At 39.9% G+C, this 21,787-nt stretch overlaps 1 protein-coding gene across 1 annotated transcript; it reads left to right on the top strand.

Moving 5' to 3' along the window:
- The first annotated feature begins 4,104 nt into the window (after positions 1-4,104).
- Positions 4,105-16,548, top strand: scn1ba (sodium channel, voltage-gated, type I, beta a). Its single transcript, XM_008290533.1, has 5 exons — positions 4,105-4,281; positions 10,204-10,441; positions 12,645-12,786; positions 13,031-13,102; positions 15,665-16,548. Exons 1-4 carry the CDS (start codon positions 4,207-4,209, stop codon positions 13,095-13,097), a joined length of 522 nt encoding a protein of 173 aa, XP_008288755.1. The 5' UTR covers positions 4,105-4,206; the 3' UTR covers positions 13,098-13,102; positions 15,665-16,548.
- The last annotated feature ends 5,239 nt before the right edge of the window (positions 16,549-21,787 follow it).

Genomic DNA, 21,787 nt, shown 5'->3' on the forward strand with positions numbered 1-21,787 from the left:
AAAAAAAACACTCAAAATAACCACAAAAGCGACAAAATGAACAGGAAGAGAAAGAAAACACAAAACTGTTTTGGGGTTTACGTATTTTATAGAACAGACTGAACAAATCTCATTGATCAAAGCTGATCACTCTTTCAGATTCTCCTCTGATGGTGTTCAGTTCTTCTTCTGTCACTTTTAATTCTTTCAGTAAATTGAATCTCATGCGTCTATGTTAGTAAATGATTTTGCCACAGAAGGAGCCGTGTCTAGAAGATGATTCTGGTGTCAAATGCAGGTAAATATGAGACTTTTCACTGTCTATAACTTGGTCTGACCAACCATCTGTCACACATGCTGATATGAGCCTTGAAAGTTTATCCAAAGCCCACTTTTTAAAGTTTTCTCTGCTGAATAGTCCAACAACAGAAAACACATCCAGGTTACTGATGCTTGCTGTCATAAACTGCTGCAGGTTTCCTGTTGAAACTCTGATATATCCCATAATATTGAGGCTCAAAGCTGGTTATAGAAAAAATGAACCAAAACTGGATTTAGTCTTTAGATATGTGACGCCTGGACGGATGTAAAACTGATCTGGTTGCAGTTTTTAACAGAATTCAAATGTGTTTTCTATTCCTGAAAATTATTTGATCTCCTGCATGTATAAAGTTATGAGGCTCAGAAAAGATGGAAAAGTGTTCAATTTGAACCGACCCCTATGTATTCAAGGGGGAAATATTCATACTACAAAGGTAAAACTTTGCGTGGCGTCATTAAATACACTAAAGTTACTGTAGATAAACAATCAGCTAATTCTAGGGAGGGTTTGAAACTTTTCATGAATTGACCATCTGGCGTCTCTTTTCCTTCCCGCCTCCTTCTGTCTCTGTAGAATCTGATGTCATAAACTCTCTGGCAGACTTGAGTCAACATATGATTGTATGTTAACATTTAACCTGAAATCCAGAGGTGCAAATTCACAAGAAAAAAGGTGACTGACTGACTTTCTGTATGTGCAGCAGTAGAGGATTAGCTGGTGCAGCTCGCTGCCTGTAATTAACACAAACAAGTCAGATTTGTAAGAGACAAGAGAGCTAATTAGAGCACAGGACGATGTGGGAAACATGAAACAATGCAGCAGGGATGGGATACGAATAGTTGCTCTGTGAATGACAAAACCTCGGGTCTGTTTGGACAAAACCACCCAGAAAACCTGAGAACGTTAGTCAGAGTTTCAGGTCAATTCTGCTTCACAACAACTTTACGACATTTCCCTCGACAAAGATACCATCGAGATCCGAGCACGGGGCAACTGCAGCAAGTAAACAGGTTGACTGTTTGGCCACGCTGGTGTAAAACGGCTTCAAAACACACTTCTTGTAACTAAAACATTGCGTTTTAAACTAGTTTATACTTAAACCTAATGAAACACAAAACAATTCTGCGCTTTTAAATTCTTCTTTAAATTACATTTTTGTGTTTCTTTTCACAGGCCTTTAAAATACAGAGCGGTGGGTCCAGTGGGTCCACTTTTCATTTCCTTTTTCCATCATTTGTGGGCCCCATAACTTCATCGGTACAGCAGACAGAAATTTTAAAGGAATGAAAAACACATTTGAATTGTTTAAACCTGCAACTACATCAATTGGTCAAAACTAGTCAGAGCAAATTAAAGGTCTCCTTTTCACCTACATTTTGGGGCTCATATTCCAGCCACGATTCCTTTTCTCTGGTTTCAAGTAATTTTGGACAACTTATGTCATTATATACACGTTTCAAGACATTCTGGATAAGTTTGGAATCATTTTGGTTATGTTTCGAGGCATTTGGGGGTTTTTTGGGGATTTGTTTTATAACATTTTGGACAAGTTTGGAATTGTTTTGGACAATTTTTTGAAAGATTTCACAAGTACAGGAGATTGACATTGAAATTTTTTAGGGCTGAAAAACAAACTGCAACTGAATCAAATTTAAATCCACTCTGGATGTCACAATCTGGTCAAAACAAGGTATCACAAATCAAATGTGTCATTTTTACCTATACTGCTTCTTACAGTGTTTTCTTTCTTTTCTTTTTTTTTTTCTTTTTTCAAATCCTGTTATTATTCAAATTGTCCCTGTTTTGTTAAATTACAGATAATAAGACTAAGTAGCCCCCTACACCGTGTACTGCTGCAACAAACATTTTCACTCTTTAACTGTGATCTCTCACATTCATGTAAAACTGCTTTAAAACACACATTTTGTCAGTCAAACCTCCAGTTTTAAATTCTTCCCCATTTAAACAAAAGCAAAGCAGAACAAAATCATTTGAAATAACTGTAAACATGAGACACGACTAGTTCTCTCAGATGTGTGTGAAAGTCTCAGGAACAATTAAACATCAATTTTATCGGTTGTTTGCCATCATGTCATTGATTCGTCTGTGATATTGGATCAGACTGTCTACCAATATTTTGGCTTCTGTGATAAACTTGTCAAAGCTGCTCCATAACTTTTCAAACTAAAATAACTTTCTTTTCAGTATTTTATACTAAAAGTATTCTATGTGTTTAGTTTTGTATTATTGTGATGTTCAGCTGACTTCTGCATTATCACATTTTTTATACCAACTTGTTTGACATTGCAGGTTCTGAATCAATGACATGATAAGAAACAACAGTGAAAATGTGAAGCTTTTATCTTCAGTACTTTCTGAGATACTGTCGTTCAAACAGCCTCAAATTTTAATGTGCAAAAAAAAACACTGCTTCAAGTGGGTTAATGGGCAATTTTTAAAAAAAGTTTATCGAAAAGTATTTTAAATATCAAGCTAAAGTTTTACAAATATGTTCATAAATGTCCATATTTTATGCAAAAAACATTTAAACATTTCAAGCACATCAGAAGTAAGAATCTGAGGCTCTGATGTTTTCAGGCTGATTCTCTGAATGTTTCTTCTGATGAGCTTCAGGTTCTGCTGTTCTCGGGTGCTGTCGGGATGAGATATGATAGCAACGGGGTCAGTTATATTTGTGAAGCTTTATGTTATGTTCTTAACCTTCTCTTCTCCCCTTTTTCCCTTGTTTCTCTCCCTGCAGTGCATCAGCGGCATTAGTTTTCCTGCTTTCCCTCATGCGTCTGTACAAATGGCTGTTACAACTAAAGCCTGTGCTAACTTTCTCTTTCTTCCCTCCCCCTCCATTCCTCCCCTTCCATGTCTCTCTGCAGTGTGGTTGCACTTCTATCGTGGAATTCTTTTGATATTCCATCTATATACATATAGCAATCAGGGCAGTGCTTGTTTTTTGTTGATGTATTGTATTTATGTATATATTTGAGGTCATGGACGATGTGCAGACGCAAACTTTAAAGTGATTTCTCAGCGTACATCTGATCAGCGTTGTGTATTTCCTGTCCTCTCCTTCATTCCCCTCCCTCCATCTTACAATTCAAAACAAAAGCTTCCCCAGAGGTCAAAGTTGAAAATAGCACAAGATCATTGGTTGAGAGCGATGCTGAGGCCTCAGTGGAAACTGCAAGGTGCAGTGTGAGACAGAAACATTTGGAGTTACAGGTGTGTAACTCCTGGCCGATGAGAAGTATGTGTCATGATGATGATGGCATATATAGACTCACGCTTCTATATATGAATTTAGCTCAGTTAGCAATCCACAGAATGCAAGAAAACAGTATCGCTCACTGCAAGCTCTTTATTTCCTCTCAGTGTCATACGTTAAAAAACACCTAAAAATCTAAATTACTGCAAAACCAAATCCATCAAAATTCACAATAATCTGTGATTTCAAGTGAAGAGTGGAAATAAAAACAATGCAAGACAAAAGCTATGGCCGATACAAAAAAAGACAAAAAAACAAAACAAACAAAAGACACGCATGCAATGAGCATTGGGAGAAAGCATGCAAAAATACAAACATTACTGCAGCTATCGTTGTTTTCTGAAGTACTGTTTAGACAGTTTGCCTGCGAGTACTGAGAAAACACCAGAGCTCTGGCCAACCTTACCTGGAGTCACGGGTCCATGAAGCAGAGACCGACGACTCTGACCTCTGACCCTGTGACCTGCACACAAACAGCAGCAAAGCAATGAGGAGGTTCTAACTGAGTTTTCTTCATCCTCTGGACTCTGTAGCATCTTTGTGCCATGGAGCCTGCGTGGAGGTGGACTCGGACACGGAGGCCGTGGCCAACGAAGGCTTCAAGCTGGGCTGCATCTCCTGTAAGATGAGAGGCGAAGTTCCCGCCACGGCCTCCGTCAAATGGTACTTCAAGGCTTCAGATGAGACCGAATTTTCAGAAGTAAGAGGTCAAATGATGCAAGAAAGTTTTGAAAATGTTGCACTCTGTAAAGAAACAGTTTCTTGTGTTGAGAAGTAGCAGAGAAGATCGATCCCACTCTTGTGTCCGTACAGCAAATACAAGCGCAGAACTAGAATACAGCTAGCCTTGCTGAGCACAGTGACTAGCTAGAATTTTTTTTGTTTCAAAAACATTCTGAGAAAGTTCTGCAAAGTTCTACTAATATTTCAGCCAAAAGTTTTCTTTTAGTTTCGCAGAATGTTCCTAAAAGTAGGATAATTAAACAAAATATTCACGTTTTGGTGGAACGTTGTATAGATTCTGTCGTGTGTTACATCAACGACAACATCATCAGAACATTACAGGCAGGATTTTCCACTTTTGCTAAAATGTTGCATTCCTTTGTTATCATTGGGGAAACATTTCGTAGAAGAACATTCTATTATGTGTTCCCTCAACAACGTTGTGGAAAAAATCCTCCGGGGCCTCAGTTTTCAGTTGTTGGTTTGAAAACGTTTCTTTGTTATTATAGAACTTTTTATATTACATCATTATGTTAACTTTATAGGTTACTGGAAATGAAAATAAATTAAAATGTACAATGAACATTTGAAATATTTTCTTTAAAAAAATACGAAACTTGGAGGTACTGTTAGCTGATATACTGGAAACGTTTCATGCTAGCTGGAGAAGCAGCTAGCTTGGTCTTTTAAAATTCAACAAATCCACCAACACCTTTAAAGCTCACTGACCAACACTTTTAACCCTGTCTGTTTATTGTGTGCAAAAACCAAAGTGTTAAAATACCAATTTGTTGCTATTGCAGAGCCTCACAGACTTGGGTGGATGACGAAATATCTGAATTCTTGTAGCCAATAGAAAACATGAATTGGGTTGAGTAACAATAACAATTTGCCTGTAGCTGTTCCATGTGTCCACAAGGGACTTTTTTCAGGGCTTAACCAGAGCAGCTGTCCCGCTTCCCAACAACATTTCCAGTTTCTCCTCTGGGATCCCAGGCCAGATGAGATATGTAATTCCTTCAGCAAGTTCAGAGTCTACCCCCGAGTCTCCTCCCAGGTATCCTAATCAGATGTTGAACCAACTCAGCTGGATCCTTTTGACACAAAGGAGTATACTCCTCACCTCATCTATACGGCCGGTGTTAAGCCTTATGCCTACTCCCTTGCAAACGCTCACAGACGCATAGTTGTTGATATTATATTACATTTCCAGTGAGTGTAAATCCACTTGGGAGTACCTGTCTATGTATTCTACATATACAAGCTACTGCCCTTGTAGCATAGACATTAAAAATATAATCTGCGTAGACCAGTAGTGCGCATGCTTGGACTATGTAGACATGACCTACTGCACATGTAAGCAAAAGAGTCTTTCAAGGAGTATAATCAAGGTTTAATCAGATCGTTCAAGATATCCCTCTTTCCTGCAACATTTTAAAGTTGTTCCTGGGGGATTCTGAGGCGTTATTAGGCCAGATGAGATATACACTATATTGCCAAAAGTATTTGCTCACCTGCCTTGACTCACATATGAACTGAAGTGACATCCCATTCCTAATCCATAGGGTTTAATATGACGTTGGTCCACCCTTTGCAGCTAGAACAGCTTCAACTCTTCTGGAAAGGCTGTCCACAAGGTTTAGGAGTGTGTTTATGGGAATTTTTGACCCTTCTTCCAGACGCACATTTGTGCGGTCACACACTGATGTTAGATGAGAAGGCCTGGCTCTCAGTCTCTGCTCTAATTCATCGCAAATGTGTTCTATCAAGTTGAGGTCTGGACTCTGTGCAGGCCAGTCAAGTTCTTCTACACCAAACTCTCTCATCCATGTCTTTATGGACCTTGCTTTTTGCACTGGTGCACAATCATGCTGGAAGAGGAAGAGGCCATTTCCAAACTGTTCCCACAAAGTTGGGAGCATGGAATTGTCCAAAATCTCTTGGTATGCTGAAGCATTCAGAGTTCCTTTCACTGGAACTAAGGGGCCAAGCCCAGCTCCTGAAAAACAACTCACACCATAATCCCACCAAACACCAAACTTTACACTTGGCACAATGCAGTCAGACAAGTATCGTTCTCCTGGCAACCGCCAAACCCAGACTCGTCCATCAGATTTCCAGATGGAGGAGCATGATTTGTCACTCCAGAGAACGCATCTCCACCGCTCTAGAGTCCAGTGGCGGCGTGCTTTCCACCTCTGCATCTGATGCTTTGCATCGCACTTGGTGACGTATGGCTTGGATGTAGCTGCTCTACCATGGAAACCCATTCCATGAAGCTCTCTACACACTGTTCTTGAGCTAATCTTAAGGCCACATGAAGTTTGGAGGTCTGTAGCAATTGACTCTGCAGAAAGTTGGCGACCTCTACGCCCTATGTGCCTCAGCATCCGCCAACCCTGCTCTGTCAGTTTACGTGGCCTACCACTTGTGGGTGAGTTGCTGTCATTACCAATCGCTTCCACTTTGCTATAATACCACTGACAATTGACTGTGCAATATTTAGGATCAACTGTGGAATATTTAGGATCAACTGGACGACCGGACTTGTTGCACAAGTGGCAACCTATCACAGTACCACGCTGGAGCTCCTGAGAGCGACCCATTCTTTCACAAATGTGTGTAGAAACAGTCTGCATGCCTTGGTGCTTGATTTTATACACCTGTGGCCATGAAAGTGATTGGAACACATGATTTTGATTATTTGGATGGGTGAGTGAATACTTTTGGCAATATAGTGTATAATACCTTCAGCAAGTTCAGGGTCTACTGGAGTCGCCTACCAGCCATAGGCCAGTAGTGCTCATTCTGCTACTACTGCTGCACATGTATGCAACAGAGTCCTCCAGGGAGCATAATCGAGGTTTAATTTCAGGGTTTTCATTTTACAGTTCTTCTTTAGGGATCCTGAGACCAGATGGATATTTATGCCCTTCAGTAAGTTCAGGGTCTACCTCAGGGTTTCCTCCCAGTTGCTCTGAAAACTTCCAAAGGAAAATTCCTGGGAAGCATCTTCATCAGAACCAGAACCAATTCAGCTGTATCTTTTCAACGTAAGAGGTCTAGCAACTCTACGCTGAGCTCCCTTCGAGTGTCCAAGATCACCACCCTACTCTTGCGGATTAAAAGCATCCGTGAGTGTACTCAGTTGTCTATGTACACATCCTCAAGGGATTATAGTCAAGGCTTAAGCCCAGTCAATCTTGAGCCCAGTCACAGTTTGGACAAAATTCATTTTGGCTGCTTGCATCCGAGATCTGTCTTTCAGTTACCATCTGGAGCTCATGACCATAGGTGAGAGTAGTAATGAAAACAGACTGGTAATCCGTCTAGGTTTTCCCATCTATCTTCCTCGACATACTTAAACACCTTCACTTAGGGAAGCAAGTAGTGAAACTCAGCAAGATTTTACCTTCAGTTCTTCCACAAACTGGGACCCAGTATGTAGCATAACAAATCCTCATTCGTCATACAAGGAAACAAGGAATTACAACAACTAGACCAATTTTCTTAAACACTCAAAAGGATAATAGAATGTATCTTGTACACAGTTTCGTTTTAACTAACAGACAAAAGTTAACCCTAAATTTCCTGCATTAGTCCTGATGCAGGACACATCACAAATAGCATATAAGGGAAAACATAAATAGCGTGGATGTCATGTAAATTTGAGGTCCTGAGAGGAAATGAGCATGGAGCCAATTAAAAAATAAACATCAGTAAATCAGTGCCTGTTACTTTAAATGCTGCCAGTTTTCTCCCGGATGTAATTAGTATTTGCATCTCACGATAAATCGAAAGATACACCAGCACAAAGTCTCAAACACATTTCTCACAGCGGCCTCTTTTCCTCTTCTGGGAAACATTCATAATGCATTTACCGTGAGGGAAGAGCACAGGCTTGCATTTTTCATGACAAGTGTTTTATCTGCTCTTTGTGTCGACTGGAAGGCGGCGTTTTTACTCACCCGAGGAGCCCTAATCAGGCAAAGCAAAAAGGCCATTAAAGTATTATACCTACAGCATGAGAGACCCCATTAGTCCTGAGCTGCCCTTTAGAGTCTGTATCTACTGATTCAGCAGGAAGTGCAGAAGTGAGACCTCAGAAGCAGCTCGGTTGATACAGACAACAGTTGCAATGGTGTCTCTTGACCCGTAAATGCAACCAAGACATTTAGGATACGAATATTCACATCAAGGCTGACTTATTTTACGCCTGCTGCAGTCCAAGAAAAACCAGTAGCTTTGTGTTGACTCCACGTGACGTGCCAAGTTAGAGGTGATTCTACAACCGAGCCTCAAACTGTCACATTGTGGCTGCATGAAAAGCTGCTGGAGGGCTTGAAAATGCAAACAAGCCTCCTTAAAGTGCACAGTAAAGAACAGGTTGAACAACAGCCACACGACAACCACACCTGTCTCTGAAATTCCGTTTTTCACACAATGTCTTTTTAGGCTAAGAAGGTCATTAATTTCTGTTCTACTCTGAACAGCCAGGGGTAGTGAACAGAAGCATTAAACTCTACTCAACATGCAGCAGCAGAGATCCCAGCAGGCAGAGGACGTTTCACAACATTGGCTAACCTTACCTACAAGTTCTAATCATGTTTCAAAGAAAAATGTCAGCCAATGTTCCCCGTTTGCTGGTAAATGTGCTGTATGCCCAACCACATTGCCTAAGATTACCTACAAATTCTAATGAGGATTTTAAGCTTGAATGCAATGTTCAGAGAACATTTGAAGGATATTTATGATTTCCTACAATGTTCCAATGAATCTATCAGCTGCAACTTTTAGAGGATATTTGGAAGATATTGTCTTTAAATCAACATTTAGAAAAATGTTTTCCAGATGTTTGAGGCCTCAGATGATGTTTATTAAGATATTCTTGAAATGTGGTATGTTAACAAAGTTGGAACATTCTTCTCGAGGATATTAGGGTAAGCTGTTGAGGGAAAACATTATAGAACGTTCTTCAACAAAACATTCTCATCAACATTGTCATGATAACAAAAGAAAAAAATGGTACTGAGGCCTTAGATGATAGAATGTTTAACATACAGAACGTTTTATAACATTCCTGTAACGTGATATATTAATAGGTAGGACATATTGATTTTGAAGAAACACATTATAGAACCTTCTTCTATAAAAACCTTTCCATGGTGATAAGAAAACAAGGAGGTACTTAATGAAACATTTGGGTAATGTTCTCAAGATGTCGAGGGGTCAGATGACAGAATGTTCTTTGGAAGAATTTCTTGTAATGTAATATATTTACGAAAGTGGAACATTGTGCCTGCAATGTTCTGAAGACATTATGGAGATGTTGTTAAGGGAACATGTTATAGAGTCTATAAAAAGTTTCCATATCGTTACATACTAACAAAGAAAGAACGATCTCAGCGTAGAACGTTGGGGCGTAACAGTTGAACAATGTTCTCACCAAACCTTTTAAGAACATTCTGGGAACTAAAAGAAAACATTCTGCCAAAAACATTAGTAGAACTCTGGCAAACTTTCTCAGAATATTTTTGGAACCAAAGAATTCTAGCTGGGTGGGCAGCATCATCATGTTTAATGGCTACACTTATAAAAATATTCAAAGATCCAAACTGAAGGAGGTTAACTTTAATGCTTTTAAGAAAAAGAGACCTTTACACGTCACCTGGACAAGTTGCAGTTTTGTTTATTAATACATAAACCAATTACAAATCAGAGATCATTAATCTGATTCATAAACAATTAGACAGACGTGCTCGATGTGAGGCTCGTCATTGTACAGTGTTGATGTGGAGGTCAACGTTTTCTGTATATGATGATTAGCAAACAGCCGTTCAATGCTTCCTGTTGTCTTCACTGAGTGTTTATGGTCTTCGTTTTTCGCCTCCTGTTCCAGTTATACATCTATGAGAACAAATATGGCGACATCATTGACCCGCGTTTCCACGAGCGTCTGGACTGGAACGGCAGCAAGAAAACCACGGACCTGCAGGACGGCTCCATCTTCATCCTCAACGTGACCTACAACGACACAGGAACCTACCGCTGCGTATTCAACCGGGTCCTCTCGTACGTCAACTACGAGTTTGAAACCAAAACCAACAAGACCATCGTCATGAACGTGGTGCCACGACGTAAGAACACTGGGGCGGGAATTTCCTAGAACAACTACTGGCTTGTATTTCAATGTCTGTTTTATTGTTTACCGTTTCCTGTTTTATGGTATGATGATAGAGACCACAGTGCAGCCAGCTGATTTGCATATTTGACTTCTAACTGCAGTAGAAGACAACGAGGCGGGTTTAAAATTACATTAGAGTCCCATATCAGAAAACATTTAATAATGCATGGTGGGGTTTTTCCTTTGGCTTCCATGTTGTCCGTCTGTTGGTCAAACAGCGTCTCCTACAGATCAAACAAAAGAGAAAACAGCCAGCAGAGGCGAAACTTGCCCAAATGTATAGAGTCGCAGTGTTGTTTGTTTGTTTATTTGTTTTTTTTCCATGGAACATAAATATCCAAAACTCTCAGAAACAGTATTAGAGTATTTGTAGTCTGCATGGTACAGCAGTGCTGACTCAAGTGAAGTAATCTTATGCATACAGCACTTCTGGTCAGTTTTGAGATTTTCGGATATTTTTACATCAATAACATTTTCTTTATTTTAGACTTTTTATATACTTAGCTGTTTTTTAAACCAACTCTAACGGAAATTCATGCAACGTAGTGCACATGTAATGAGATAATACGTAATATCCATTCAGGAAAGGTGCAATACAAGAACTTATTTTCTTAATTTCACTAATCAGTTGGAAAAGTTTCTGGGTGACATCTTTTTTGTTTTCATTTTTATCTGTAAAAAGTAGTTTTACAATAAAAATGCCTGGAGTTCTAATTTAGAAAACCCTTTTTTTTTTTTTAGGGTTGCTTTCGCAGAATAATATTCTTCCGCCAACTCTGATCCAGGTTTGAAGGGTTTGGTCATATGTCATTCACAGCCTAATTTATTGAAAATTTCATTTTTAAAAACATTTTTTTCCCTTTCCATACTGACATTATTTTCAGAATTATGGAGTGGCTTTGACTCTCGTGTCAGTAAAATGAAACAAGAATTTTAAATATGATTTTATCCAATGTTCAGAATTTTGTTCTGAAAATGAATACAAATTCTAGCATTTTAGGATATGTCAAGGATGTAGGTCTGGGAAATGTTCTGCAAGCAAAACCCTTGATCCTTAAGACTATAGTTCCACAAATGTCTCTTGAATCTCTAGACAGCGGGTGTGCCAAACCTTCGGCAAGCATACCATGAACTTCCAAAATGTAAGTCTAGGAAATGTTCCATAAAAGTTCTGGGAACCTTAAGACTAGTTCCATAAATTTCCTGAAAACTTCAAGGCTATAGGTCATGGAAAGGTTTCGCAAATGTCTAGCAAATCCCAAGGTCGTACATCTGCAAATGTCCTGCTAACCTCAAGACTGTAGGTCTGCAAAACATTCAAAAATGTCCCACAAACCTCAAGATTGTAGGTCAAGGAAAGGTTCGGCAAAGCTCAAGACTATAGTTCCATGAAATGTTCTGCAAATGTTTCTTGTACCCCATGACTTTAGGTCAAGAAAACGTTCCCAAACTTTGTGGCAACCTCAGGAGTGTAAGTCCAGTGAAGGTGCAAACTGCCCAGAAACCTCAAGACTGTAGGTTCAAGAAAAGTTCCGCAAATGTTATGCTAACCTCACCACTGTAGGTTCAGGAAACATTTAATAAATGTCCCACAAACCCCAAAACTGCAAAAGTTCCACAACCTTCTCGTGACCCTTAGCTCTGTAGGTGTTGGAGAGATTTTACAAACGTCCCAGAAACCTTAAGACTGTAGGTTTTGGGGAATGTTCTGCAAATATACCTTGAACCTTGAGCCGCTGGGAAACACTTCTGAACGTTCCACAAACACTCAAACGTGCCTTAAACCTCAAGACTGTAGGCCCAGATTTTTTCCCAGAAGCAAATCATTTGCAGAAGAAGAAAGAATGAGGTGCAGTGAATGCTCCCTTAATCCTCAGCAAACATTCTCAGATGGTTTCCTGAAGGTTTCATTGTTTATTGGGTGATCACTTTTAACACATGTGGCTTTTGCAGCAGAACACTGAACCCTGGTGGACATCAGACAGGTTCAGTGTATCTGCAGCAGGATTCAGAACGTTCCGACTCTGTAGTTTAGGGCAGGAGGTCATGAATAATGTAGGTGTAGAACATACAGGTCCTTGGCGTCCCTCAGCCTGTTCATGGTACAAATTGAACCTCTTTTCCGTGAGCACAGACACCATTTATCTCTGTCTCAGTCACCAGGGGGATGGCGTCCATCTTGTCGGAGGTCATGATGTATGTCTCCATCATTGGGCTGCAGTTATGGCTGGTTGTTGAGATGATCTACTGCTACAGGAAGATTTCGGCAGCCGGTGAAGAAGCTCTGAGAGAGAGCGCGTGAGTAAAACACTGAGCAGCCGGCGTCTCTCCGGCGGCTGACCTTCGTTTCCAGATCCTGCTGGGTTGCCCAAATGTCCTGGCTTCCCACCAAATGCTTTCACTCTTGTTTTTCCTTCTTACCACTGTTTGAAAAGAGTTGACACAATCTGCTCCCGTCAAAATAACATTTCCCTTTTTCCTCACTGAGCTGATATCTTGATTCACTGTTTCTCTTCTCTCTGCCCTTTTCCTTTTCCTTCAGGGCCGAGTATTTAGCTATAGCATCGGAAAGTAAAGATAATTGTGCAGGTGTACAAGTGGCAGAATAGCACTGGTAGGTCTTCATTCTCCCTACTCTTGATCTTTGAAGTCTTTGTTCTTTTTTCATGTCAAGCAGACTTTACATTTTCTTTTCACCTGCTGTTTTCATTTCATTTTCATTGTCATGAAAGGGGGGAACTGGGTCTCCAGCACCCATCTATTTTTGCTCTGTTTTTTTCTTTGAATACATCCTTTTACAAATAATTGTCATTTTAAGCTCTGAAATGGGCTGATTACATCTTGTAATCAAGTGGTAGCCATGTACTTAAGACATGGAAGATGTAATCAGACATTCCAGTCTTTTATTGCACTTTTTATATAACATATATTGCTAGCTACCAATATTGTGGGCAACAATCAGTAACCTCTGGGGCAGAAAAACAAAGCCATTACGAAAGTGTCAAAAATACAGACAAATGTGTTTCTTGTGTTTCATTTCATTAAGAAAAGGCAAATATTTGCAAATCTTTGAGAAAATGGGTGGATTGAGTTCCAGCTCTTCACAGTTAGACTGAAAAGTGAAGTTAATGTAGAAGTCCTAACAACTGCAGTTTCTCAAAGGTCCACTTGAGGCTCCAAAAGCAGCAGAAATTAACATGTTTACAGTCTAGTTAAAAAAACAAAAAACAAACAAAACAAACAAACAAAAAAAACAAAAAAAAGGTTTTGGTCCTATGAAATAAAGTTATGGACACTTAAAAGTAAATAAGCATAAATGTATGTAGCAGTTTGCCAAAGTCTGTATTCTTCATTTTGTGAATAAAACTGAAAGACTTTTACTTTTTCGCTGAAGTCCACAGTGACTTAAACACAGTTTCTGAACACAAAGTGAACCAGCAGCAAACAGCTCAGTTACAGTAAAACTAGACAGATAAACAGTTCATTGACTGAAAAAACATTCTGAGAAAGTTCTGCAAAGTTCTACTAATATTTAAAGTGGAAAGTTTTCCATTAGTTCCCAGAATGTTCCTTTTTGAAAGGGTAGGACAACTAAAGATGCTCTAAAAATGCTTGGTGAGAACCTGACAACAACAACATCTTCTGAATGTTGACATTAGACAATGATAATAACTTTATAGATACATTACTGGAAATGGAAATATTAATTCTTTGAACATTTGACTGAGATGTTGTTTCAAAAAAATTAATAAAACTTGTAGGTAATGTTAGCCAATGGTGTGGAAACGTTCCATGCTAACTGGAATGCCAAATGATAATGAGGTGCAGCCAGATCGTTCTACGCAAGAGTGTCAATCTTCAAAAGAGCTGATTTACACAGCAAATTGTTCAGTTCAGTAGCTGTCACAAGCAACACTTAGCATGTGTCCAAAATCATTCACTCATCCCTTTCTCCTTGTGTAAGAACCACGACATAGTGAACTATGTCAGGAGCTCCTCGGCAACACTTACATTTCGGACAACACGCGAGTCTCTGCGCTATTAATTACGTCGCTGTTGTCGCTCAGTTGAAACTATTAAAATGATGTTGACTACAGTAGTAAACTGAAATTAAAATTAATTTATACTAATTACATTTTCCAAAACTAATAAATTAAAATATTTGTTTTTGCCTGTGTTGTGAGACATCGCTCTGCTTCCAGTAAACATATCAATAAAAAAGCTTATTTTCAATTTCTATCGTTTCGAACCATGAGTCATGAATTTATCTCGTGCCTAGTGTCATTTCGACAAGCCACACATATAGAAAAGGTATATTCGGTAGAAAATACGTCTCAACACTATAAAAAAAAGCCACCAACCATCTCTCATCCATCCATTACTCTCCTTTGACACAATGCATGATGGTACATATTGCTAGTTAGTGACCATCAGCTTTACACTGCTTTTTTCACGGTGCATTGTGGGATACTTTGAGTGCACTTCATAGGGTGTAACAACTGGGACTGTTTCCGAAATCATCCACTCACTCCCTACTCACTATTTAGGGACCACTATATAGTGAACTACGTAAGGAGCACCTCTGCAAAGTAACATTTCGGACACTACTCAAGTTATTAATTATGTTGCTCGCTAGCCGTGATTTGTGCCACGTCGTCAAACACATCAAATTCACAGTTTATTGCAAAGCTAAGAAATGGGTAAAATAAAATTGAACAAAACATAACCGGACAATTACCTACATTTTAATGACAAGTTTTCACGCTCTCATTCATCTCGTTTGCGTTTCCTTTCGCGCTGGTCCATATTGCTCGGTTAGTGACCATTGGCTGTACGCTACTTTTCAGGGTGCATTGTGGGATATCTTGAGTGCACCATATATGGTGTAACGTTTCTAACTTAACAGTCGGACAGCACTACAAAATGGCGATATAGTGTGTCGTGACTGATTTCTGACACAGCCTTAATTTAAAATTAAATGGTATCCTTTCTTTGCATTTGTCCTCCAGACTCGTCCTACAGGCCACTTCAGCTTATATCATTTTATTTTTACATCCTTTGAACACATTTTATTTAGATGAAGCACTGAGATCAACACAAGGTAGTGTCATTGTGCTTTGAGAAGCTTGACTGATCTACATTATTCTGACAGTTGTTTTTCTTTTGTGTACTTCAGGTCAAGGAAGAATTCAAGGCGGCTTCCTTGAGGAGTTCCACTTTAGCGCCCTCGTCCTCCTCTCACCTCCCGCCATCCTCTCCATGAGATGGAAACATGAAGCCCAGAGAGGAGAAAGATGTTTCTGTTCAGGATGTAGAGGACTGAGCTGCAGCTCGCTGTGAGCAGCAGGACAGATGAATCAGGTTAAACAGGACGCGGGGGGAGAGTTGGACTGTATATAGCTGTATAAGTCTGCACAGATAATCTTTGAACATATGTAGAGTATATTCGAGGCCCATGCTGTATATTCACTATTTGCATGCTAAACACAACACGCTTCTGTCATGTTTTTGTCATGTGTCATTACACACCATACACTGGCATCAAAAGTCATGTGTTCCCTCTGCAGGTTTGGTGCAAATTCAAACCGTTTTCATAATTAAAAGATCAGCACTAACAGACCAACATTCACTGCTTATTTCTTGCTGTAATGGGACGCACAAACCTGTAGAGGAAACACAGCGACTGAGATTCTCACTCTGATATTTAATGTTTCATCATGATCTGCTTTAATGCCAAAAAAAAATCAGTATTTTTTTTTCTGCAGAATGTCATTAAACGCAGCGTGAAAGAGGTTCATGGCATACAGTGAGAAGAAAAACAAACTAAATTTCAGGTTCGTCACGCAGAATGTGCAGCTTCCAAACATCACCCACTTCCTGATGAAGCAGCCACATGTGCACAATCAGAGCAGATTTTAATGTAGTATCGTTAAAGTTTCTGAATTCACTCATATCATCAGATCAACGGGACACTTCACACAACTATTGAGCTCGCTGGAGGATTTTATCAGCGCTCAGATAACCCTCTGAACCACAAAAGGCATGTTACTCTAAAAAAAACTAAACAAAACTGTACTATATATCATTGTTAAAAACTGTAATAACTAAAAAACAATGTCATATTTCTAACTTTCTGACCATCCCTGCACTACTCACCTGTGACGTGCACTTCTGTCAGCATTTCAGATTAAGGTGGAAGATTACCACAAAATGACATCACATAAGGACGACAAGGAGACAAAACAAACCCACAAACAGACACAAAACGACCACAAAAAGGCACGAAAAGACCACAAGGAGATGCAAAACAACCACAAGGCGACACATTATGACCAGAGGTACAAAAACCCCAACAAAATGACCAAAGGAGTGCAAAACAATCACAAAAAGAGAATAAAAAAAGAGATGCAAAGCAATACAAAGAGACACAATATGAACAAAGAGGTACAATAACACCCCACGAAAAACCACAAAGAGATGTAAAATGACTAAAGAGACACAACGACAACTGCAAGGAGACAAAAAAAACAAACTCAAATGCAAAACTACCACAAAAAGACAAAAAAAAGACCACAAAGTGATGCAAAACAACCCAGAGGTGACACACTATGACCACAAAACTTCCACAAATTGACCAAAGAGATGCAAAATGATCACAAAGAGACACACAATGATGGCAAGAAGACAAGGTAAACATAAACAGACACGACTACAAAAAGACGCATAATGACCACAGAACAGATGCAACACAACCATAAAGAGGGGAAAAAACGACCACAAAGAGACACACAGTGACCAAAAAGAGACGTACAATGATCGCAAACAGATGTCAAACCACCATAAAGGGACACAATATGACCACAAGGACATTCTCTCTCCGTCTAGTCATGGTAGTTGTTTCTATAGAGATGCAGGACTTAATACTGCAGTGAAAAATGAGCCCACAGTGAGGACAAGTGTGACAGGAGCAAAATAACAAACAAACAAACAACAACGCAGAAACTGCTGCTTGGAGTTCAGAGGGTTAAAGTTAAATCCTGAGTTGTTTTTGTGTTTCCCTTCATCCTGAGAGCTCATGAAAACATCAAGTTGAAGCCTGACAGCGTCTCCATCAGGCCTCTGCGCTTCCAACCGTCCAACGCGAGAGGCTCATTTTGATTAGAAAACGTCAGAAGCCTCAGTGCTGAGAAACAAACCAGCGTCGTGGAAACTTTTCCACCGACACACAGTTTCACACAAGCGTCTTCGTGTCTTCGTAGAAACTCAAGGGCTTTGCTATTATCTAACTGCCGTGGGCGAATGTACCACAAAAACTGTCCAGTGTGCCTCCCAGAGCGGAAAGCAAAAGGGAAAAAGGAGCAAATCTTTTTAAAAACCAAACAGAAAGAAGCAGCTGTACTTGCTTCTTTTCCCACTACACTTGATGCAGCGGAACTCTGCCGTGCTGCATCTTTACTGCTCGTCTCTTTTGAGCAAGTTTGATAAAGTTTGAGGTTTGAGATGAGAAAGAGTTAAACACAAGTGGCCAGAGGATAACTGCAGGCGCGCTGATGACTTTTTTCAGTATAAACACAGAAAAGTTAAACATTTAGAAAGAATTTTTTTATTTTTTTATTTTTTAAAGTTCACACACTGCTTCCTAAGAGTTTTAAATCCTCCAAATAAGTCTTTTTCCTGCACAGATGAACCGACCAGTGAAACGAAGGCTTCGCTGCCCCTCGTGTTGTTTTCTTTCAGCGACAAGTAAAACCGCAGTTTTCACGTCATGTGTAGGTGTGGAAATGTTGCTTGCCAAAGCAAAAGTAACGCAATACCCACACACAAAAAAAAACTAATAAAGTTCTTCTGAGAAAATGAACCGTGTCGCCTTCCAATCTTTCCAGTCTTACATCAGCTTTGGTACATTTTCAGTTTTCAAGACAAAAACGTTTTGTTTTGTTTTTCACATTTTACTGTTAAGCTTCTAAACTTTACTGTGGTTGGAATTTCTTTCTGTTCTGAAAATGTTCTGAGCAAGTTGTGCAAAGTTCTAGTAATGTTTTCAGCAGGAAGGCTTTTCTTTTTAGGTTCCATATTGTTCTCTTAAAGGTAGAATAACATTCTCTAAAGACATAGTTACACCATTTTTCCAAATGTTGAAAACCGTTTTCTGAACATTGCAGTGAGACCCCTGCGTTTTATAACATTATCATTTATTGATTCTGAATGTTGCAGTTTATGTCTTAGTTAACGTTTAACCTCATAGGAAAATTATATCGGTCTTTAAACTGTTTTTTGAACATTACCATCTTCTTTAAAACATTATTGGAACTCGTAGGTGACGTTGCAGGGAGATTCCCTGCTAGCTGGGTTCAGTCTGTTTCCCATAAGCCCCAGAATTTCCTCTTTAGAAAGTGTTGCTGTAATTTTTTACATGTTACTGTTCAGTTTCTCTTTACACCTCAATACGACGTTCTTACTTGGTTATGATGAATCTGCTGTCCTGGCAACGTTCTCAAAACATCCTCTGAATGACCCAAAAATGAAACAATTCCTGTTTTTTAGCTTCCCAGAACACAAAATTTGACTAATCTACAGCTCAATAGTGTGTTATCGAAATGGTTTTTTTTTGCCTCAAACTGTACCAGCAGCACACGGATGTACAACAACACCAACACTTCCTATTAGGACTTTATCAGTGGGTTTATTCCTTCTGCTTTTCATTGGTCACCGTGATGTAAATTAGTTTGTTTTACGTTACTGTAACGTCAGCTTACTGATGTGTTGGTCTATAATAAATACGTATTAAAGAGCAGCAGCTAACTCACCAGCACGACCATCGACGGTTGAGCTCTACATCAAATGACAAGGCCTCTACGCCATCAGTCCCTCTTAATCCTGCTTCACCTCCATTTCCCCTCCTAGTTGAAGAGCTCTTCTCCTAAAGGAACAATCAAGCAGCCACCTGTGGGGAGTGGGCATGGCCAGAAAAAAGCTGTTGGTTTTTAAAGGGCCCATATGGGGAAAATCCATTTTATTGTGTTTTGTGGTTGTTAAAAACGTGGAGATCCATCCATCCATTATCTATATACCGCTTAATCCTTACTAGGGTCGCGGGAGGGCTGGAGTCTATCCCAGCTGACTTAGAGCAAAGGCAGGGGACACCCTGGACAGGTCACCAGTCTATCAAGGGGCTACACTTAGGGACAGAAAACTAAGCACACTCACATTCACACCTACAGACAATTTAGAATCACCAGTTAACCTCAACATGTTTTTTTGACGGTCTGGGAGGAAACCAGAGTGTGGGAGGAATGCAAACTCCACACAGAAAGATCCCGGTGCCCCCACCGGGACGCAAACCGGCAACCTTCTTGCTGCGAGGCAATAGTGCTAACCAACTGCGCCACCTTGCAGCCCTAAATTTGGAGATGTAAAATGAAAGCTGTTGAGATATGAAGATGTGTATTTCTGATACTCGTAAATAGATAGCCTTCCAGCGTTCCAGCGTTACAAGCCAGTAAGAATTTTATTCAGTTTATATAAAGAAATTGAGGAACAGTGGTCCAGCTTTGTATAGCCCTGCCCCCTCACTGCTTCCAGGTGAACCATTCAGAATAAGCAGCTGATGAACAGTCCGTCAGGTTTATTTAGGCCATGTTTACACATAGCCGGGTATTTACAAAAACGGATCGAGGTTTTCAAAAATAACATTGTTCACATCAGATCGTTTTCAAAAAAACTTTGTTTACACAAACCCGCATAAGCTGCTATGAGCATGCCAAACCTATAGGGGGCAGTGTAACAGGAAGCATGAAGCCATGCTAGCCAATCAGAACCCTAGAAAAAACACAACAAACGGCACAAATTACTTCCTGATACTTCAACGATAACGGTGCGAGGGTCATTTGTTTAGACTGACAGAAAAGTGAAGCTACTCCTACATGTGGTGTTCGAGTACAAAACAAGTAAAATACTTGAAAATATTGACATTCTATCACAGTAGCCAAACTGTAAACATAGGTTGCACACATATGATGCTGATGAGGCTTTTGTCGCATACTGTGACGTCTCACTCTGTCTCCTCCTGTCTACATGCAAACATAAAGACAGAGTTTTTCCAAATCTCCACTGTGGCTGGAGTTTTCAGACATGATTGTTGTCGTTGACTTGTGTCTTTGTTTACGTTTAAACCAAAGGACCAAATGTGTTAATATAGCACTGTTTTTGCTACGTGTAAACAGGGCCTTACTTTCTAGAGCTGTTTCTGCAAACTCTAAAATGTCTGTGCTACAACCAAAGCTCCCCAAATGTTTTGCTGTTGGCTGCAAGAGTGAACACAAGAGTCTTCATGAACTCCCAGCAGCTGAAGACCTAAACACCTGGGGCCTGTACTACAAAGCAGGATCTGGGGTTAGCGAAGTAACTTCAGGTTAACTCCTGGGTTTTCGGTCCTACGACAGTGGTTCACCTCTTACCAGGGGACATCACAATGGTAACTTGTGCTGAACAGCTAACCTGCTCCACAGCAGATTATGTTGGAGATTGAGATCACTGGGTATAAAAACACTGCCCACTGAAAATCAGTTCTCTCCCATAAAACTTCAGAAGGAGCAGAAAACGAAGCAGTTCTAAACAAAATGGCATCACCAGCATTTATTGAAGCCCCGCGACACATCGGAGCGTGAACTGTGAGTGATCACTGAGGACTGTGAGGGTTTTTTCAGGACCGGCAAAACAGCACACCCTGATGAGGATTTCTATGACCTCCTGTCTTCCTTCATTCATTTTTTCCCCCCCTGTTGACAACAGGCAATGTCAAAACTATTTCACATTTTTTCCATACCAATATCATCCCACAACAGCAAACTGACTTTAGCATTAAAGCTTGTATTTGTTGGATACGGTAATAAGTTACACCGCTTTGAATTATGTTTCTGTTTATTCTTAATTTGTTCCCACGTCCTTTTAACACCGTCAGGGTTGCAGCTGAAAGTAAAAAAAATGTCAGATATGCCAAACATACATACAGGCAACAAATTAGTTAAAAGGAATCCTCAGATGTGCTTATTGTCAGATACGTGCCTTCATGATGGAACAGTGATCATATTTTATCATATTCTAAACACAGGCAGCAGCTTCCTGCCAGCATTCCTTCCTGGCTTTGGCTGCTGCAAAGATGCTGCTTTTTGCTCCTATGATGTTTTTACATTATTCATATTTTGCAAAGATTATATTCTGCTCCTCGAAGGTGAAGTGAGCCGCTCTGCAGCCAAATCAGACAACCCTGGGTTGACTTACCGAGTTGATAACCACCATC

The sequence above is a fragment of the Stegastes partitus genome, unplaced genomic scaffold (assembly GCF_000690725.1).
Source record: "Stegastes partitus isolate 25-593 unplaced genomic scaffold, Stegastes_partitus-1.0.2 Scaffold680, whole genome shotgun sequence".
Classification (NCBI taxonomy): Eukaryota; Metazoa; Chordata; class Actinopteri; family Pomacentridae; genus Stegastes; species Stegastes partitus.